The sequence below is a fragment of the Calliopsis andreniformis genome, chromosome 10 (assembly GCF_051401765.1).
Source record: "Calliopsis andreniformis isolate RMS-2024a chromosome 10, iyCalAndr_principal, whole genome shotgun sequence".
Lineage (NCBI taxonomy): Eukaryota > Metazoa > Arthropoda > Insecta > Hymenoptera > Andrenidae > Calliopsis > Calliopsis andreniformis.
The window spans coordinates 20,121,670-20,141,745 of NC_135071.1; the positions used below are offsets into that span (position 1 = coordinate 20,121,670).

The 20,076-nt window shown below is 43.4% G+C and overlaps 1 protein-coding gene across 2 annotated transcripts in view; it reads right to left on the minus strand.

The window, feature by feature from the left end:
- Nucleotides 1-20,076, minus strand: part of Carpa (Carbonic anhydrase-related protein A) — a 115,036-nt gene that overhangs the window by 45,013 nt on the left and 49,947 nt on the right. For both annotated transcript variants that reach the window (XM_076387438.1, XM_076387437.1), the window contains exon 2: nt 8,958-9,005. In XM_076387438.1, the coding sequence (XP_076243553.1) occupies nt 8,958-9,005 (48 nt within the window). The remainder of the gene's footprint in view (nt 1-8,957; nt 9,006-20,076) is intronic.

Sequence of the window (20,076 nt, forward strand, 5' to 3'; positions counted from 1 at the left end):
CCCCTCCCGAATAGGGCAGCAACACGCATCATACGGCTGGTGAAACACCGACGCGAACGAATTGAATTTGAATGTAAGCAGCAGCTGCATCGGTTGACCGACCAAATTACAAAATTCCCTAACATTTTGGGAAAATTCAATAGGGAAGATTTCCGAAATTGAACGTAGGAGGAGATAATAACTAGTGGGCGAAAATTAATACTGGATTACTGTTCAATTTCATATTCAAATATTCGAATTTTCAAATTTTCAAATTTTCAAATTTTTAAATATTCAAATTTTCAAATTTTCAAATATTTAAATTTTCAAATATTCAAATTTTCAAACTTTCAAACTTTCAAACTTTCAAATTTTCAAATATTCAAATTTTTAAATATTGAAATATTTTCAAGCGTTTAACTTTCTATAAAATCAATAAAATTCTGAAAGTCACTTTTTTAACCTACAAGTGATAATTTCCATTTCCTAAATGTAACTATGGTTTCGCTACGAAGCAGCCAAAGATGCTGGAAAATCCAGTCAGTCGGTGGCTGGCTAGGAAATCAACAAAGTCGACGTTAGATCCGATGGATCAAATTAACCGAGTTGGTGGAATTCTCGGACTACTTTGTGTCCGATTAATTACGAAAACTTCCGGCAAGAAGACGGCCAGGTCTAACCGGATTCCAGCTTTTTTCTTCTTCGTCAGCCGGAAACTTGCACAACGCCTTTTCTCTGTTCTTCGTTTCTCTGTTGGCCTGGCCAGGTCGCGAAGATGCTTCGACGGGAAATTTAGAAGTTGTAAAAGGAAAATTTATAAGGGCCGAGTCGGAAGTTTCGTTGGAAAATATCGATCGAGCTGGGGAACGACCAAAATGGCCTCAGTAAATTATTAATTAATACAACGATGCCAAGAAACTATCCAAGTTGTGTGGAAGAACGAAAATATAAGACGCGAACTAAGAAAGGACATCACTGTTTACAGATTCTACAGATTCAATCCTCTTTTCATTAACATCTTATACAAGAAGCATTAAAAGTGGTATAGAATAAATGCTGTGACCTGACCATATCAATTAAGGGTTAAATCCGCGTTAATGCAGCAGTTGTCGAAATTCCAGCGATATTTTGGGAATGGATCGCGAGGAAATCGGCTTGCCAGTTAATCCCCGCGAAACGAGGCAGAGTAACGAACGCGTGAAGGCGTTTTCACCGTGTCTAGTCTCCATCGTTGTTTCGGCTGACCGCGAAATTACAGCAGGAAAACATTTCGGACGTCGAACGTGAAACGCAAGAACGCAACGCGAAGAGCCAGGAGGGTGGGGGTGAAGCCAGGCCAGCGCGAAGATTAAATGAAATTATTTAAATGCCGTAATTTCACATCCTGGCCGGACGATGGCCAGTGCTTCGCAGGTGTTGAACATGCATGTATGCATAGAATATGTTTCCGGAGAACCAGCTCTCCTGGTTCATCCAGCCAGCTGCTCTGGATTGCGCGCATACGTTACTAGCGACGTACTCGAGAGGGCAAATACGCGGTGCGCGGATTTCGAACAAGCTCTGAGAGGACTTTTCTAATTTCCAGCTAGCTAGCTCTCTCCCTTTGCTGGATGCTATTCCCCGAGCCAGCGAGTGGTTTAGAGGGTGTGTTTAGAGGCAGGTTTCCTCGGGGGCTCTGGCATAGCGGTGTGATTGTAAACAGATAGCCTGGGGACTGCTACAGAGAGAGAATTGTCTTCAAGAAGGGATTAAAGGTGGGCAACTTTCGATGGCGCTTTTATCTTATTTTAAAAACGCTTTTAGCTTCCTCAAGTAATTCCCTAGGAACCACCTACGAGAGTTTACATTTTCGAAGAAATTTTACCTTCTAAACTTGGCTTACGATAGGTAAATGGATCATAGCTCTCTCTCTGAAGAGCCACAAAGTTTCGTCAGAATCAATAAGGGATACTTGAACGTTTCTTATGAATAATTTTCCACCCCATTGCGAGTTGTCCCCGCTTATTAATGTCCACTCGAGTGGACCGTCACGTCGTTCCGATGACTGTTATTTTTCGCCGTCTGCGTTCCTCCAGCGAAGTTTCCGCAGCCGAACACACCAGTTAAAGGTAAACGCGAACTCGACTGCTCGGGGAACAATGTAACGGCGCATGACAAAAGGACCATGTTTTAGGACAAATAAAATTACAGGAATTAATCAAGGGAAGTTGTTCAGAAGTGCTCGTCGGTGCTGGCTGGTTCGGTCGTCGAAAAGTTCTGTCGGGTTTCGCTCGTGTTGGGGCGGAAAGGCCGCGAAAACGGAAAGAAAAGTCGAATGTCCTGCGGTGGAGTAGACCACTAATTAAACTTGCTGGATTATTACCCGCTATTACCCACAGAATTACACATGACAGAAGAAACCATGTTGAAGCACAATCCAAGTTGCAAACATGTACTTGTATAATATTGATAACTTCCTCTTCGAGTATTTTTCATCTCTGTTGTATGCACATATAAGAAAGAGGAAAAGCGTAGCTGCAATTAGGAAATACTGTGCTTATTTCCCCCCGATTTCGTGCATCGTTTTCCTATTCAGTCTCCGCGTGCAAGCTGTCGCTTGTTAATTTCCATGCGTGAGAAAATGCCACGATACGCTGGGATCGCGCATTCAGAGGCGAAGAGGATGAAACAACAGCGTCAGGGTGGCCCCGTGAACGTGAAACGAGCGGGTTTTCCACTTTCGTACATATTTTCCGGATGGAAACGGCGCAGTCGAGTCTCGCGGCGAGGGCAGAATTAAAGAAGCGGAATAAACATGCAAATGCCGGGCCACTTTCCATCTTTATCACTTCGCGCTGAATACGAGCGTGCTGACTCAAGGCTCGCTACGGTTTCTGGGAAGAAAGGCCCAGCTGAAAAGTCCAGCTAAAGGCGCAATAGGAGCGCGGCAAGAGCTTACCCAATGCACCGTCTCTGAATAATATTCTGAAGTAATATTCTGAAGGGTTTGCAAATGGAACAGATATGCGATAAATGTTCAGAAGAATTAAACTCCCATTGTTCTTAGATCACCTACTTGCACTGGCATAATTGGAAGATGGAATTTGTCGACTCTGATAGTCTTTCTGGTGCATTCATCATGCAGTTCATTTGTTTCGATTGTCCTGCCATCGAGGATGCATGTTGGAATGGAAACGTGCTCGGAGAATTATCGATCTATATCACTGGAATGTTGCTCTGATGCTTGACACATTGCTGGGAAGATAAATTACTGCTCAACTTTGGCTGGTGCTTCGGTCGTTAGATCGAATCCAGAGCCAATCCAGAGCCTTGGATAACGATATTCGGAGGGATGGAAGGTGAAGTGGAGGAACTACTTTTGAAAGGCTTCTGTACAATTCTGAAGACTCTATTTACATAGCCAAGCAAGGAAACCGTAATAAAATGTTTAGGAATTCCTGATTTTTCCAGGGATCACGAGGTGAACTCTCTTTCGTATTTGGTAATGCGTCCGTAGGAAATTTTACGTATCTCGTAAAAGTGGTGCAGTTTTATTTCGCAAAAAACGCGACACGACTGGCTAGGGAAACGTTATTGTTCTCGTTGGAATTTTCTCGTCGGATAAACGTCGGTATCGTATCGCATTGAATTAGATATCCTGTTCCGTTTACAGATTCTCGGGATCATTCGGAAGCATTCATCTTATTTCATGCATTCCGTCTACGAATATCCTCACCCTCCATGCTTTCTGAGCTATTCGAATATTCATTTGCCTCTATTATTCATGGATTCGTCCTACTTTCCAACTTTCAAAAACTCTTGTTGCGTCTCGCTTCGGAAAAATAGTATCTGGCCCGACTCCTACGGAAATGGATGCATCGTATGCATTTCCAATAGTTGGATGATGCTTAGTTCAAACTTAATATTGAGAGCTAAAAGCTTTCTTCAAGACATGAATAGTTTTCTTGCCTGATTTTTCCAATTCTTTAGAAATTTTCTGCATAGCTTCAATAACAACTTCTCACGAGATAAATTCCTAGATTCGATGATTCATGGTGCATTTGTTATCGACGTAAACCGCGTATAAGATGTACCTACCGAGGCAAATTCGATTATTTATCGATAGCACCATTGCCATATGCAAGCACGCGGTCAACTCTCACTCCGTTTGCTGAATTAGTGACATTCTCGGAATTCTATCCTCGGAACGGTGTCCAGGGGAACGCGTACCAGCATAACCATCTGAATGTCGTCATGGTGGACAGGGTTTAGAAGATTTGAGAACTCTTCTAAAGAGATTTCATTTTTCATTGGTGATACTCTGAAATATAAAAGTTACCAATATTATTTCTTCCCCCAAAGCTATTTTAAGCTATCCGATATAAAGTTTCGCCGAAAGCAGGTTCGTGAACTGGAGTATTCAAGGTTTAATCCAAGGAAAGTCGCGTTGGATTCTCTATAGACTGGTAATTGTCTCCGTTGTTTAATTAAATTTCAACGAATTCTGCATTTTCTCGGTTTGTTAGCGCCGATCGTTCCGTGACTGGGCGTTACATTCTATTTTCCGCGTACGCGAGCAAGTTGCCTTCAGTTGGCGTCTTAATACGCCAACTTATGTGATGCTCTGTGGCAACTTTCGAGAACGTTGACAGACACTTTGTACCATGACACCTGGGTATTTCGTGAGACTGCAGCGAATGATATCCTGGAGACGAGATCGCGTGAAAATATTTTGGGATCTCAGGTAACTCAGAATATTAATAGAGATACTAAAGACAGGATACAGAAATGAATTTGCAGCGCACAAATAATTTAAATGTCGACAGGAAGTGACGCAAACTGAAAACCAAAATGAAATTAAGGATTAGTTAAAACGTGCTAAATTCTTAATTGAGAGGGCTAACGTGAAAAAGCCAAGCAGAGGATTCTATATTTGCTGGTGACATTTTTGCCTGCCTCTTCGCTAAGGACACGATCTCGAACGAAAGGTCTAATGTCGCTGTAGCAATGAGACATGTAATATCAAATATTCATCGGAACGCTGCGAGCGTAGAAGCAAAATAGAGACTCCCTCAGCCGCTGTCAAATGTCATTGAAATGTTAACGTTGAAGGAAAATTCTTGCTCTTTCTACTCACTGAAACGGAACACAACTTGTCCCCTTCAATTATTCACAACCCGTGAGTTGTTGCTATGTCCTCCAAAAAATACGATCGATTGGATAGCGCATGGAGATCGATCTCCATACATAGAAAAAAGCTCCAGCCTCCATTCCAGCTACGAATAAATTCAAATGAAAATTTTCAAAACGCCACGCCTAACTGGCCTACAATAGTAGAAAACTAATGCGAGGAAAATTGATTTCTTAATTGAAGCAATCGAAATCTTGTCCTTCCTATTGTCAAGCATTTCCTCGGTGCGAAAATGAATACAATCCCAGGTAACGTGGGGATTATCGATCCGCGAATCGCGAGAAGAGCTGCTGAAAAGCGTATTATCAAGCGAGAGCCCGCCAATCTTGCCTGTTTCCCAGAAACCAGGCCAACGCACATTTATTTGTTCCAGCGTGGTAACAGAAACGCGAGATTGTTGCATTTCATTCAAATTTATAAAATAAACCTCTTCTCTGGCAGCGGCACAGCTTTCATCGTGGCCCGCTACTCGGTAACGAAGCTAGATTCACAAAGAGTCGCGCGGTTAATAAGTTTTCAAAAGGGCCAGACGTGTTCGCGGTTCGCCGCTTTGAAATATTTGAAAAAATTCAATGTTCGCGGCGGTCTGCGCGCGAACGAAAGTACTGACGCGAACGAGACAATCCCATTATAATGGAGAAGGCGCATTTTACTCGAAGAAAGCGGGCATTCTGTAACAATGATATCGCGTTAATGTTCATTGTTGTTCGTAACAATGAGTGGGAACTTGATCGCGGTGAAGACGAGCTTGCTGAAAAAGATTGTTGGTACTTCAGATTTAAGGGCACAGTATCTTGGACTGATCACAAAAATTCGAAATGTTACCTTTTCATTTCAATGTTTTTTAAATCTCTGTGCATCGTTATTTTTCTCAGGATAAATATCGCATAAAATAGATTGTCAATAAAGAAACGTGATAAAAGTGTCGGAGGAAACATAAGAGTGTTAATGAATCGTATTCTGAAAATATCGAAGCGCAGAGAAGGAGAGTTAGACGAGTTTGTGTTATTTATGTGCAATTACTTTTAATTATCGCGCGTCCTTTCACATTATCCGCGATTAAACCTGCTCTTTTTCTTTTTTCTGCTGTTAGTGGAAGTTAATCGTCCATTTCGACATTAATAACAGCAGAGAGAGGTGATTTTGTTAGGATTCTTCCATTCAGCCGTTTCGACCCGGGATTATAACGATTGACGTTGTACATATCGCCGATAGAACATTTTTTAACCCCATCGCAGTCGATATTTCCAGGTAACGCGATTGTGCTGTTTGATACCGATAAATTCGTGCAAGTAGATTGCACACTTTTAATTTAGTATATAACAATTTTGTTGAAAATGGAAAAAGTAGAATGCATTCGTCAGAAAAATATTACAATCAATACGTAAACACTAAAAGTTGCGTTTCCAGCGTCTGACCACACACGAACCTATTCTACTTAACAATCTGTCTGGAATTCCGTCGACCTTTACTACTTGCCAGTATACATGAATTAATAAAAATTTTAATTTTCATGGGGTATTAGCTTTCTAAATTAAGTATCATCAGGAAAATTAAATAACAGTTTTAATTAAATATCCCAACACGAGAATTTAAGGGGCCTGTAATACGATTTTTCTATTAACACCCTCAGCGCCCGTCGAAAAGAAATTTTTAATTAACTCTCTTATTTACAAGGTTAAGTAAGATCTCGGTCCTCTTGCAGCCGGTCTCTGGCACATTTAACAAGCGTACCATTAAGTCCCTTGGGGTTGGATATGTCAGAGGGGCAAAGAGTGGCGCCCTTCTCTCGCGGCAGAAATTTCATTTTCACTTTGGAATAGTACTTTCACGGGGCCGGAAAAGTGCTCTTCAAGTAGCAGAGCACAGCGCCCTGGCAGTGCTACCAGTTGCGTACCAAGGCGAAAGACGAGAAGCCCGACGGAGTGGCTGACTTAATCCTGCTCGTAGAAAAGTTCCGGTGCTATTGAAGCATTTTTCGTTCTTGCGTCTTCTTGCCCTCGAATATTCTCCCTACGGTTTTCCTTTCTTCCCATTCGAAACGAGACCTGCAAATTTTCTTTCCACACATTGCAAGGACTGGCAATTCTGTATCACAGCCATTCAAAATACTTTATTTGGGTTTTCCAAGGGCTCGATAAAATGTGGAAAGAATATTTTTTCTTGGCCGCTCAAAGTTATGACACCATAATATCTTGAAGTTTCTAGTAAACACTTTCCCCTCATTTTATCTATGCTTTTACTTTAAGAGTATTATGCTGCAGCAAATTATCTTCCTCGTATTGAATACTATTCTTTTCTATTTTCCTCTCTGCTCATATTTATACGTTGCACTGCGCGTATGGAAAGAGCAAACTCCGTAGCGATATTTTTCTCCAGCCTCGAAATCAAGGATGTACGCGCTGCAGGTAGAGGGTCGTGGCAGATACATGCCTCTACCAGGGAGTCTGTTATTGGTTGTAAAACGGCCCAGCCATCTGTCCCCGATATGAGACTCGTGGCTTAGATGCACCCTAAAAATCTACTCCCAAACTCCCACGAGGGGGTGTAATAAGTCAGCAGGAGGTTTGGTGGATCTGACGCTGCACAGAGATTCGAAAAGGAGGAAATTTATGAAGTTCTCGGAAGTAGAGTGTACAGTGGTAGCCAGACGAGAGAAGAACGACCAACGAAACTAAACAGTAAGCATTTTAATCTACAATAAGTAAAGAAGTAACTACTTGTATGGCAGCTCTGCAAATTTCTTATCTTTGAAGATCACCCTGTGGTTAAGTCCAAACACCACTGTTTCCCTCGCTTCCACGAACCAGTTCACATTTAACGACGTCTCGGCAAGTCGACGTTACATCCTCGTTTCACCGCGATCGCCCAACTAGGGTAGCCTGAGAAACTTTGGCGCGATAAAAAGAGATTCGAACGAGGAACGGAAGGAGAATTTCGGGGGCTTTATACGTCGGCTCCTTGGCTGAGTATACGGCACTGTTTCTCTTGTGACAGCTGGCCAACATGGGGAAACAACAGTAAACTCGACGCGCCCGAGTGCTACCCTATCGGCAGCCGCCTTATTTTTAATAAAAACCCGCGACCCGCCTTGCCCGAGGACGGGCGAGATTAAAAAATTCGTGCAGGCGCCACGAGCTACTCGATGGGCTCGTAACTTAGAATTAAGTAAATTAAGGAGCCCCATGCGCGGCAGCCATGCTGCACCATGATGGAAATTGATCAACGTCTCCTGTCCTCCGCGATTTATGCCTCACTCTATTATATCTCTCTGCTAGTAGTCTAACTCGACGCTTTGCCGGACGAAGCAAGGGAAAAGAGCGTGAAGAACCTCTCGACAAGGAATCTCAGAAATGTTAGCGTATTTCTGTCTGAATTTACTCGACAGATAAACAGGTTTGTTCGCCATAGGCGCAATAGTAATTCTGTAATCGGCTCGTCATAAAACTTTTCCAATATTAACCCGCGCGTTTCGCGGACAAGGGAAGGGAAAGAGTTATTTTCAAACGGAGTCTTTCCGATATCTCATTATTCCCTGAACACTCGCCTTCGGAAGCCAGTTGGCAGTCGCTTCGACGAACTTCATGCAATCGATCGTGAAATCCACGAATATTAATGGAAATTAATTCGTGCCGATTAAGAGTTTCCCTTTCTATAGGGGGCTTCGTGTTGACGGTTATCGATTCGCAATTACACAGGCGATTGCTCGGTCTGATAACGCGGAAAATTGGTGGAACTCCTCCCCTACCCCTACGATGAAATTTTTTTCAAGTCATGGAAATTATTTAATTGGATTCTGAAGTCTTACCCGAGATCCCGTCGTACGTCCACCATTCGTCCCAACTGGCCTGGGATTCTGAAACAAAATTAGATAAATTGTTAGTGAACGTTTGGCTGCTCTAACAAGTGGCACGAAATAACGAAGTTGGGGGAATGGATTCGTCGAAAGGAAGTGAGTCGCTATTAAGGGAATGATTTCTGCCTTTCATGCGTGACACTGAACGATCCCAGTAGTACTGTACTTCTTGTTTGAACGCGACCCGAACATTTTTCTTGGTAAATCCTTGCACGTTGTATTAGCAATTTACCAGTTTCCTTGGCCTGCATAGCTAGGAGAAACTTCGAAGGAGTCGAGGGAAACTTTGAGGCTCTATCACGAGGCACACTACCATGATCGATCAATCGTAATCCTAAGTATCGAGTGACCGATCGATCGATTATCCAGAAGAGATCTTAGCTGGGAATTTTCTCAAGAGTTTTGCTGGACGATCGAGGCTATCCAATTGGGAGTAGAATTGAGTTATGAAGCAAACTGCAACAGAATTTTTCTCTACATCCGCGAAATTGTTGGAATATGTAACTACCATTTCGTTGTAGGTCAGAGAATTTTAATTCTGGTTATATAGGTGGCTTTTATTTTACTAGAACACTGTTCGAAACATTCCAGAGTAGTTGCGCTCAAAATATGAAGGACTATGAATCCTGCAGACAGTAGAAGATATTGTAATTCGTAAAGTTGTAATGGTTCATAAAAACTTGTTTTACAAGTAGATTAAATTTGTTGCACCGTCCGTTCGAGACTGGCGATAAAGTTAGCGGAAGCAATCAGCTCAGTGGAATCGCTGTCCAGAATTTTCGCAGCGTTAAAACCCTATAAAAAATTCCATTCGGAATCCCTTCGGCGCATTGGAACAGAGGTTCGTTTCTAACACCGTGACTCTCTCAAAATTGAATTCTCGTTCGAATGAACGCTTTATCTTCCACATTACCACCTCTGGTTCAATATTCATTACTTTTCCTATTCTAGAAGCGACCGATCCAGCCACTAGTATCGAGCCAGCTCCTCGTTTTTCTCTATGCAAATTCCTCCGCGAGACCACGCTCGATCGCAGCCACGTTTTAATGCCCTAAGCGTATCGAATAGTTCGAGATTCCCTCGAACAATTATTGCTTCAGGCTGGGCTTCTAGTTGACCCTCGTCCACGCGCCCACGTCAAACTCTCTCGCTTCCTCTCTGTCTAATGGCCATCCTACTCTTCGGTCTGACCAAAGCGCGACCCATTCCACTTCGGACGGTGACCCATATTCGATTATCTGGATGCATGCCATCCAGAGTCCCGTACGGCAAACTAATTGCCTCAAATTGGAAAACTTTCTCAGCCTATCCTGATCTCCCTGCCCTGCTCTCTCTACCCTCTTCATCGTACGACAACCACACACCAACGTCCGACGTATCATCTTGCTACTCTACTGGCAATCATTTCGTGCCTCCTCTGTGTTACAGGGAAATACATTAGCGAAAGTAGTTTTTATTTAAAATGAGGATAAAACTGTGGAGACTGAAAAATGTGACGTGTCGATTCTGTCGATAAATTTCAAGGAGAGTAACTCGGTGATTCGAAAGACGAGGAGCTGAAAAGGTGCGAGGGATTATCGAGTGCCATTTCCTCGTCGCATTCCCCGTCGGTTACCCTCATAACGAGTGGCGTTAAATGTCGAGCGAGGGAAATCAGGGTTGACATGTTTAGCCGAGAAAACCCAGAAGAGGGGAGGAGCATCGATAAACGCGCGAGCGTATCTATCGAACGCATGAATGGGCGACGAGACGTCTACTCCAGCGTGCTAGAGAGGGTTGGGAAAAAGGAAAGGAGAGAAAAGTCAAGCGACGGAGAACGGAGATACCTTCCCTTTTCTGCTCTTTTTTCCCTCGCGCAGTAATTTCACCCTAGCTACACTTTTCACGGGTATCGCGCTGAAACCTGTTCGCTTCGCTGCAATTTCCTTTCTCGCAGCTGTTCAATAATATTTTCCGCGCTAGAGGACAACGCGTCGCCCGCTCAGCGCTCGACACAATGCAGGCGTGAGGTTTCCCTCGAACTGTGCCACGTGATTATTTAAAAAATCCATTAACGAATGATTAGTCCGCCATCGCTCTTAGAAGAATCGAAACGCTTGCGACTGCTTCATAGCTTGAAAATCAGTAACGAAACCTATACGTAACCCAATTCGAAAATCCACAGTACTTAAAACCGTCTCAAAAACAAGATAATCGCGTTAAGGGAACGTAATCTGCGTCCCCGCAGAATCCCTCCGACGGTCAGCGAAATAAGCGTCCGACTGCGAGATCGAGGTCGAGGAATTAATAATTCCGCTCGCGGAGAGGATCGTGACGGAAGGTGTGCAGGGGTCGCAGGCAGCATAATTACGGTTAACCAAAATTTCTATATTCAACGACAACCGTGAAGTAACTGCCGGCTCTCGGGAGACGTTGTTAACTTTAATGGCGAAATTATGGTCGGATTAAACGTAACACCGTCGCGCGCCGCGACGCCCCGCGCCACCCCGCGTCACCAGCTGCCGCTCCGTTTCGCACCTCCTGGTACGCGCGCGGCGCGATACTTTTTATTAAAACGGCACTACCGCCGCGGAATAAAGTGGATGGCTTCCTTCGTAACGCAGTAAAGAGGTTTATTGGCCCCGTAATTCCCTCAAACTTCCGTCGGTCGTTCCCTCAGCCCATTTCTCCGCGCCGTACGATCCGCGAGCTGTTTCACGCGCCACGGTACGTCCTCACGCATTGCAATACGCGTGTTATTCGTTCGAGCGCGATAGCAGGGTAACTGCGAAATCGCGGTGTCGCGGATTTCCTCGCGTGCACGACACGTCAGGCGTTTCAGACGTCTGTCGCCTCAGTCGTTGACCTCTTCCGCTTGCTGAGGGGATAGATGGGTTTCTTGGTTTGTCCAAATTTATACTTCTTCTAATAAATAAACATAAGGGTTTTAGTATCCTCGATCGATAATAGTGGCAGCGCTTGATGGTATCTAGACTCGTCTAAACTTTAAATTGAATTGTTGTCGAAACAGATGGAATTTCTTCTCGCGAATCGAATGCGAAATGGAAACACGCAACAGCTTAGATTAACTTACGGACGTGTCGAACCTGTTAACTACCGATTCGATTCAACTCGATTCACTATTCGTACGTTTCCCCATCGCGTGACTTTTCCGCGTTTTAAACTACATAGCACGGAATTAGCCAAGTACCATCGCTGCCAGTGCTTGTAAAAATAATTGCAGACGAACGAATGACACTTTGCTGTCTGAAGATTGAATACTTTTCGAGTGAAATTTTGTTAAAATATAGAAGAAACTTTCTGCGTTATTCATTGTGTTCGCTCGTGGAGAAGGTAAGGCTGTTTGGTCGACAGTACACCATAATTGTAAGATACAGATTCCTATGCAGCTGTTGCGTTTCGCAAAAGGAAAATTGCGGAAATAATTTAACGTTATTGCGAGTAGTGTACAAATACGTTATAACGTACTAACGTCTCGATAATTCGAATGTGTCGTACCTTTTTGGAAGATTTAAAAATTTGAATATTTGAATATTTAAAAATTTGAATATTTAAAAATTTGAATATTTGAAAATTTGAATATTTGAAAATTTGAATATTTAAAAATTTGAATATTTGAAAACTGAAAAGTTGAAACCTTTGAAAATTCTGAATAATTGTTGCCTAAGTAGTAAAGGTCTCTATGTGTTCAGACGTGTATTTCTACACACTAAATCCCCTGTGAAATTAATCCCCCTCTACTCACAGTTGTATCAACCAAGGGAAACCTTCAGGAGCACAGTTTAATTCGCAGCCGCGACAGAGGCAAGATAAAGTCCAGACGAAGAAAACTCAGCGAATACCGCGTGGGTAATATACGGCGCCTTCAGCCCCGAAATTATTTCCACTTTTTCTCGAGGGTGGCGCAGCTGCGTTTTCCCGTCGTAGGCCCAACGGCATGGAGGAAATTTCCCAAAAATTCCCGCGGTACAGCGGTATGCAAAACCGTATCCCACCCCTGTCCCCGCCGCTCCCAGCGTAACGGGCCACGCTTTTTCTTGATTACGTTTTCACGACTGCCGCTAAAAAGGCAACTGCTACGTTAAGTGGTCGGCAGAGGGGGCAGCATTCAGGGGTATTCGTTTAAGTGAAACGTGAAAAATGCGCGCTACCAACGGGAAATCATATTACGTCGGCTGAAAGCGGAAGGCGAGAGGGTTACCTCTCTCCATCCCCCTCCGCCCTACCCTCATCCACCGCTACCGGTTGATTTTCGTTTCGCAGAGTCGCTCCTCTCTTTCAGCCAGGCTCCGACTTTCGGAGAAATTGCGGCTACCGCGTAGCCCGTTATTATAATTAAACAACCGACAGTTTGCGCAACTAATCCGCGGGGAAATGAATAGATGCGCGGGTTAGAGACACAAAGGAACGAGAGTGAATGCTTAAAGCGCTCTCCCTGGAAACTGCCGACAAAGAAAGGGGCGAGAAAGGGGCAGACGGAGGAAGATGCATTCGTAACTTTTATTGCTAAATGAAACGTTTGAAATCAATGTTAAACGGGTACGCGCGGACGGCGTCGAAATTGGAAGCAAAGTGATCGAAGCAATCGAAGATACGAAAGGCGGATGGAGGTACGGAATCGAATCGCAGCTTCCACAATCTCGCGAATTAATTCAACGCAGGCGAAAGTGAGCACGCGGTGGCCGCAGCCGAAGGTAGATTGAATCACGTATCGAAAGTCGGCTCCCGATGGAGGAGGCACGAATTAAAGCAACCCCAGCGATGATTTAAGCAAATATTCCGTGATATGGAGGAAAGTGCAAGCCGTGTGGCTGATATACCGATTAAACACGATATCGATCGGCCATACGTACGCGAAATTACATAGTCCCGGCTGGGCTGGTCCGTTTCACCCAGATAAGACTCGGCAAATAACAGGGCCGTAGATACCTATCGGTTCTGCCTTCTTTCTTTTATCAACCGGGCATATCAAATAAGTCTATAACTAACCCCGCGCAGATCGTATCCTTGAGCAGATGCTCGTTACTTCTACCGAGCTGAGCTGCACGAAACATTTTCGTGATATTAATTGCTGCCCGATCCGCCGACCAGAAATTACCGGACGCGTTTGCAACATTACGATAATAAGGGCGATCGCGTGGGCGGCTCGGAGAGACGTTGATGATGGAATTTATGGAAACGAGCCCCTCTTTCCTTTGCTGCAGTTTATCTGCATCGTTTGGTCGAGATTGGAAACTGTGCTGATGATTCACTTCATCCAAATTTTAGACCTATATCGTTTTTCTCCTAACATTTTTTATTCAGACTTTCACCTAAAAGAACACGTAAAAATTATTCTTGGATAGATGCACGAAACGGTGGTGGTAAACGAATTCTCGGTCTGTCTGGAATGAAAGAACCATAGGAGGAGAAGAAAGGACGGGCGGACGAGGGAAGAATTGAAAGGAGAAGGGTGTCCAAACGAGTGGTCAAATGTAATTTAAAGAAGGAAGCTTCTCCCATCGCCCTTCGAACTCCGAGCTCAGCCCGTCCTCAGGCAACGACCAGAGGAGGCAGAAAGTTCAGGGTGGTTTACAATTCAGCTCGCAACTTTTCCGCACCCTTTTCTCGGCTAGCACTCACCCTCATTTTCTCCTGTATCGCAACTCTTTCTATTTGACTTTGTGAACTTAAGCATGGTAAGCGTTTCTGCACCCTTACGCACACCCCCGGGAGCGTATTACAATTTTCACAACGAGCCATCGATCTGTGAACATTACACTCTCTCCCTTTAAGGCATCCCTTATATTTTTTTCTTCTCTATGAACCCATATTTTTATATATTTAACTTGCGTCATTTCCCTTCCCAAGTACTATGACAATACGACTGTTAGAACACGTTATCTATGGTTTTATGATTCGAGCAGCAGTAAAGAAGGTTGCTGCAATGGAAACGTTTCTCGATAAACATTTTTCTGGTCTAAACGATTACTACTGTAATCTAAAGGGCCAGAGCGCAGTTGGTTTCGCCTGCTGGGTAACATAATCGCACGGGCGCATTACATCTTGCCGCGGAATACAATTTCCTCCGGCTCAGCCCATGCTCGACGCGCGTACGCCATGAATTAAACGATATTCATTACGCGAATAATCGTACCAACTAACTATTCCGACCGAGCCCCGCAATTCCGACGCTAAAAGTTAGTCGAATTGCTCCCGGCGACGCGTTATTTCCCTGTAACACGTCGCGAGTCACCCTCTCACGCACCATTGCTGACGAATCTCTGGATCAAAGTACAATTGAAGCCAGATGAAGACGTCTACCATCACTGTTTCATCGCTTGCCAACGACTTCATATCAGATATGTGATATATCAAGTTAATATGGAATCTACTTACATAAAGAGATTGAAATACGAGTGACAAGATATTTAATGATTCTAGCGTTGTACTCAAAGTGATAAGGTCTCCGAGATAACTCAGAGAATTCGTCGAGGACAACGTAGCTAATCATCTCGTTTCGGAATGCTCGTCTGAAACGCTGCTAGTATAACTGTTTTAACGAAACCGTCGCTGGTGAGCCGTGGAAAGCAGGTGGAGAACAGTTGCTGAGGGGTGAGACAGGGGTCGAGTGAGTCGAGGGATAAAAGGTCTGAGTTGGTTTCACTCCACGTCATCAACGTAATTGTATGCGAGGGAATAAACAAAACTATAAAGTCCACGGCTCGGATTACTTCGCCGCAACTTTCCTCCATTCCCAATGACCAACTCTCTTTCCTTCCACCTCTTATATAACCCCACATTCCATCCTCTCCCCGCTATCCTCGCTGTTTCTGCGTGCTACGTTTCTGAAGCCAGAGGCTCTCCTTCCTTTCTCAGCCGCGTCTTAGCCCCTTCCTTCGGTCCTGTTCATCCCCCGCGAGGACAGGGGATGGAAGTTTATGTCTGCGCCAGCGTGTGGCGAGTCGTGCTCCCCAACCGGTTTGCTTTTCTTAATGTACGAACCCTGTGTACGTGGAGTGACGTGTTCGCTCGCGCACACACAGCAGCCTTCGGAACGGTTCGAATCTCAACCTCCTCCCGACGGTTGCTTTTTATTTACCCCATTTCCTCCTTTGTTTACTCGAGGGCTCTCCCTCCTCTACGCTCCCTTCTTTCAACTCTTTCTTCCACCTCCGTCGAGTATGGTGTCAGAGGGCAATTCAGGGCTGAATCGAACTGATTTCGTCACCCTCAGTCAGTGGAAAAAATCGTTCTCGATGAAAGTACGTGCAATTAATGCGGCTGACATTCATGTTCCGCCTTGAGGACACTAGATTTTTTAATTTCCACTCAAGTATTGTGATTAATGTAAACGCCGAATTCTCAAACAACATTACGAACGTTCGTTTAGCCGACAGCATCCCTTAAAGAAGAAGCTGCCAAGAAAATCAATTGTTTTTGCCGTGAGGCTTCAGCTGAATCCTGTTTTAACCAAACACCTAAGAAGCTTGCAAACTTGCAACACAAACTTGCTCTCGATTTGGAATATCGTCGGGCGTCAGCTTAAAGTCGGCGAACATCAAACGTTGGTCCAAATTCTATTCTACTGAGGGAGGCAAAGCTTTCATCCACTATCCAGTTCTAGTGTTGCTTTCGAAGGTATCTTCGACTTAAAAGAGGAAAGTGGAGCTCTTGGAGCAGTTGTCGTTTAAAATGCATCCTAGAACGAAGCTGGATAAACGCACTCCCTTGTGGAGGACACTGTCCATCCTCTATGTTTAAATTATTACGGGTAATCGTTGCCAAACACCATTCCATGCAGCCAACAATTTCTCCAAGATAGTTCTGCGAACTGTCTCGGCCGCCAGGAACAATACTATTACCACGGAATCAGATCCGTTGTTTATTATGGCTCGCTTCCGCCCGTGTTGAGTATCGAGGCTGATAGTTGGGGACCACGGTTCCAATTCGACCCTCGAAATCGCAATGCGCGAAGTTTGAGAGGTCAAACCGCAGTCGCAAGTGGCCTTGTCCCAACGTTTTCGCCTCAATGTACACTTGCTGTCGTGCTTGGGGCTGAGATTCACTGCTGTATTTGCATTCCGTGAAACCTATACGGTTTGTTTTGTTGCTAATAAAATATTAAGGATCGACGGGAGCTGATGTAATTTTTGAAAAGAAATGTTAGTTTCATGGCACAATGTTTGTGGAGAATTTGTTTGGATATTTAAAATTGATCTGTTCTACTGTGACTGTATTATTGACTGTACTACTGAGAACAGTAGAATATCCACAGGTACGTTGCTCAAAGCACAGTTCTCAATCTTAATAATGTTAGAATTACTAATGTTAGAAACAGTCTTCATGGGCTGAATCGAAACTCAGACGGAACTTACGAGAAAATTTATGTTGACAAGGGTGTTTGTGGATACCTAAGGTTTCTCCATGAAAAGTCGACTTTTCCGGGTTCGGTGGGTTCGATCATGAAATTTTAATCTTGTGCTTTCTTCGTCGGTGGAGCAATCACGTGGAGAATATCGGGAGGTACTGGTAAAATGGTTTCCGCCAATAAACATGTCTGTGATGATAACGAGTCGCGCCAATGGCTTCGATTAGCGAACTCTGTAAACAAGTCTCCTTTTATTGTAAATAAGGTATTTATGGAAATTTTGTTTCACCGTGCCTGCGCATTCTCATCATTCCTTTTATAATAAATATTATAGAATACTGTATATTAAATTATAAACTCTGTTAATAATCTTCTCAAACTCCCTAATAAACTCCACGATTTAATTCAATTTCACTGACCCAAGTGATTCGAAGCTCTCTTCTCTGAAACCTGATAATTTTCCAGCACCCCGAATTCTGTGTTCCTGAGCAGGACTGCGCGATAAGAAAACGAGAAACAGGCAAAGTGGTGTTGCAATGTATACCCGTAAATATACTCTCGTAAACACGTGCCACTGTGATGACATTAAGACACGAAAATGAACTAATATCGTGTCCCATCTCACCCTTTCAGCGACAAGTGCTTTCTGGGCGTCGTCCTAATTACAAATGTATGATGAGCTCGTGAGCTATGTCTTCAGTGCGCACATGGTCATTTTATTTCGACGAATGGACGAGATTCGCCATGTCTACTCTTACGGGTTTATATAGAACATTCAAGCTCGTATTAAAGTTCATTCAGCGTGTATAGAAACCGAGTCAGGTCTGAATTACATTTCGTGAAGTATAGGATCATACATACGACGCTCAGTTATTCCCTGCTCTATAAAAAGGAAATTATTGGAAAGTGAGAGGAACGAGGAACTTTTATTGATTAAATTATTTTAGTTAAAATTATTGTTATATTTAAGGAGGTCAAAAAATATCTGAGCATTGTATATGAAATTATAGTTTCTTGAAATTCAAGCCCACAGAAATTACTTGCAAGGTCGAGGTGAAGTCGCATCGATAGGCCAACGTCAATCAGAGGCATAGATAGATCCATGGCAATCAGAACTCAAGGAATTCGGCTGACAGGAGTTCAGACCGCAAGGTGGATCCTTCAAGTTCTCAGCAAACGACCGTGGAAGGAATCTGTGTTTGCGGACTACACGCTATCAGGGCTGAAGCATCCCAGTGACAAGTGCTAACACTTGAAAACTTCGAGTCGACACGAAGGGTGAACTCTATCATAACTAGTTGAAGGCTGGCGTTGCGCTTAATCGACGATGCTTTCACAAACTGTGCCATAGGCGAGGCTTCTCCATCTTTGTTTCAGAGGAGGCACAGGTGGTTCACTTCGATTGTGACGATGAATGAAAAAGTCAGAAGGAGAAATATGTCGGTCTAATTTTTTTTAAATAAAATTGCTGAATTATAGAGAAAGTATATTTTATATTCATTGAGAGAAATGTTATTTTTTACGTGGATTCCATCTATATCTAAATTCTTCTATAGAAGACGTAGAAAATCCTATTCTTTCCCCAGTGCAATTTCAAACGCAGGAAATAGTAGATGTGCTCGAATATTGCTTTATTGAGACATCCGTGTATCTTCAAGGTCTTCAGCTCGCTATCTATACTGCTATGAATCACAATGCGAACTACGTACAGTTGTTTCCTTAGAACAATCGTTTGCTACGCGTATGACGATCCTCAGAATTCATAATTCCAGGACGTACGTTATTTAGACGATTCCAAACAGAGAAAAATAAGGGACGAGTAAATTCAGTAGTAACATCAATAAGAACATCGGCGTAGGGAACAAGTGATAGAGCGTAACTACATCTCTATCAACGATAGTTGTCACGATCAATAGTATTAAAACGTAGAAAAGGATCGAGTTGCGCGGTCTGTGACTTAAGCTGCTTAGAATTTACGAGTTAGGCAAAGGACAGAGCCTCATTTCCACTCCCTCTCCCTCATTTCTACTCGCAAACTTCACTTCGCGACTACGGAGCCGCATGTCATGAATTTCCATCCCATTAAGAAGCACAGGACAGATTATCATTTGAATAGTAATCAAAGAAAGGCGGTATATAATGAATAGTAAATGCAAAAATGTTGCACGGCTCGAATTTCAGTAAGTGACATTGACACTGCTCATAATACTTTCCACGTTTCCATAATATTCTCTTTCTAAAGTGAGAGAACTGTAACAACTGAACGTGGAATTATTTAATAATATTCTAAATGACAGGAAATGCTTTGGTCTTGCATTTTCGGTTCACGCTATTTGCATAAATCTGTTGTCCCGCAATCATAGCTGTAAAATACAATGCGCTTGAGTAAAGTGATTGACAGGAACAAAGAGGATAACGTCGTGCGCGTTACCAACAATTCGATTTATCTATAAGACCCGTGATACGGGTATCCGATATCAGCCGTGACACCAATGCGTAGTTCACTATTGCACACTATCGCGTTACATGCGATTCAGCTCCTATCGATTGTTTCGAACCTTAACTTTTCAATCCTTTAGATACCACTACTTCTGTCGCAGCTATTTTCTCAACTAATGTACCTTATCTTCTAAAACTGTCCAAAAAGTAGATAGCACTAAAATATAGGACTTAAAAAAATGTCAGATTAAAGATATGCATTACAAATTAGAATCTCTCGTA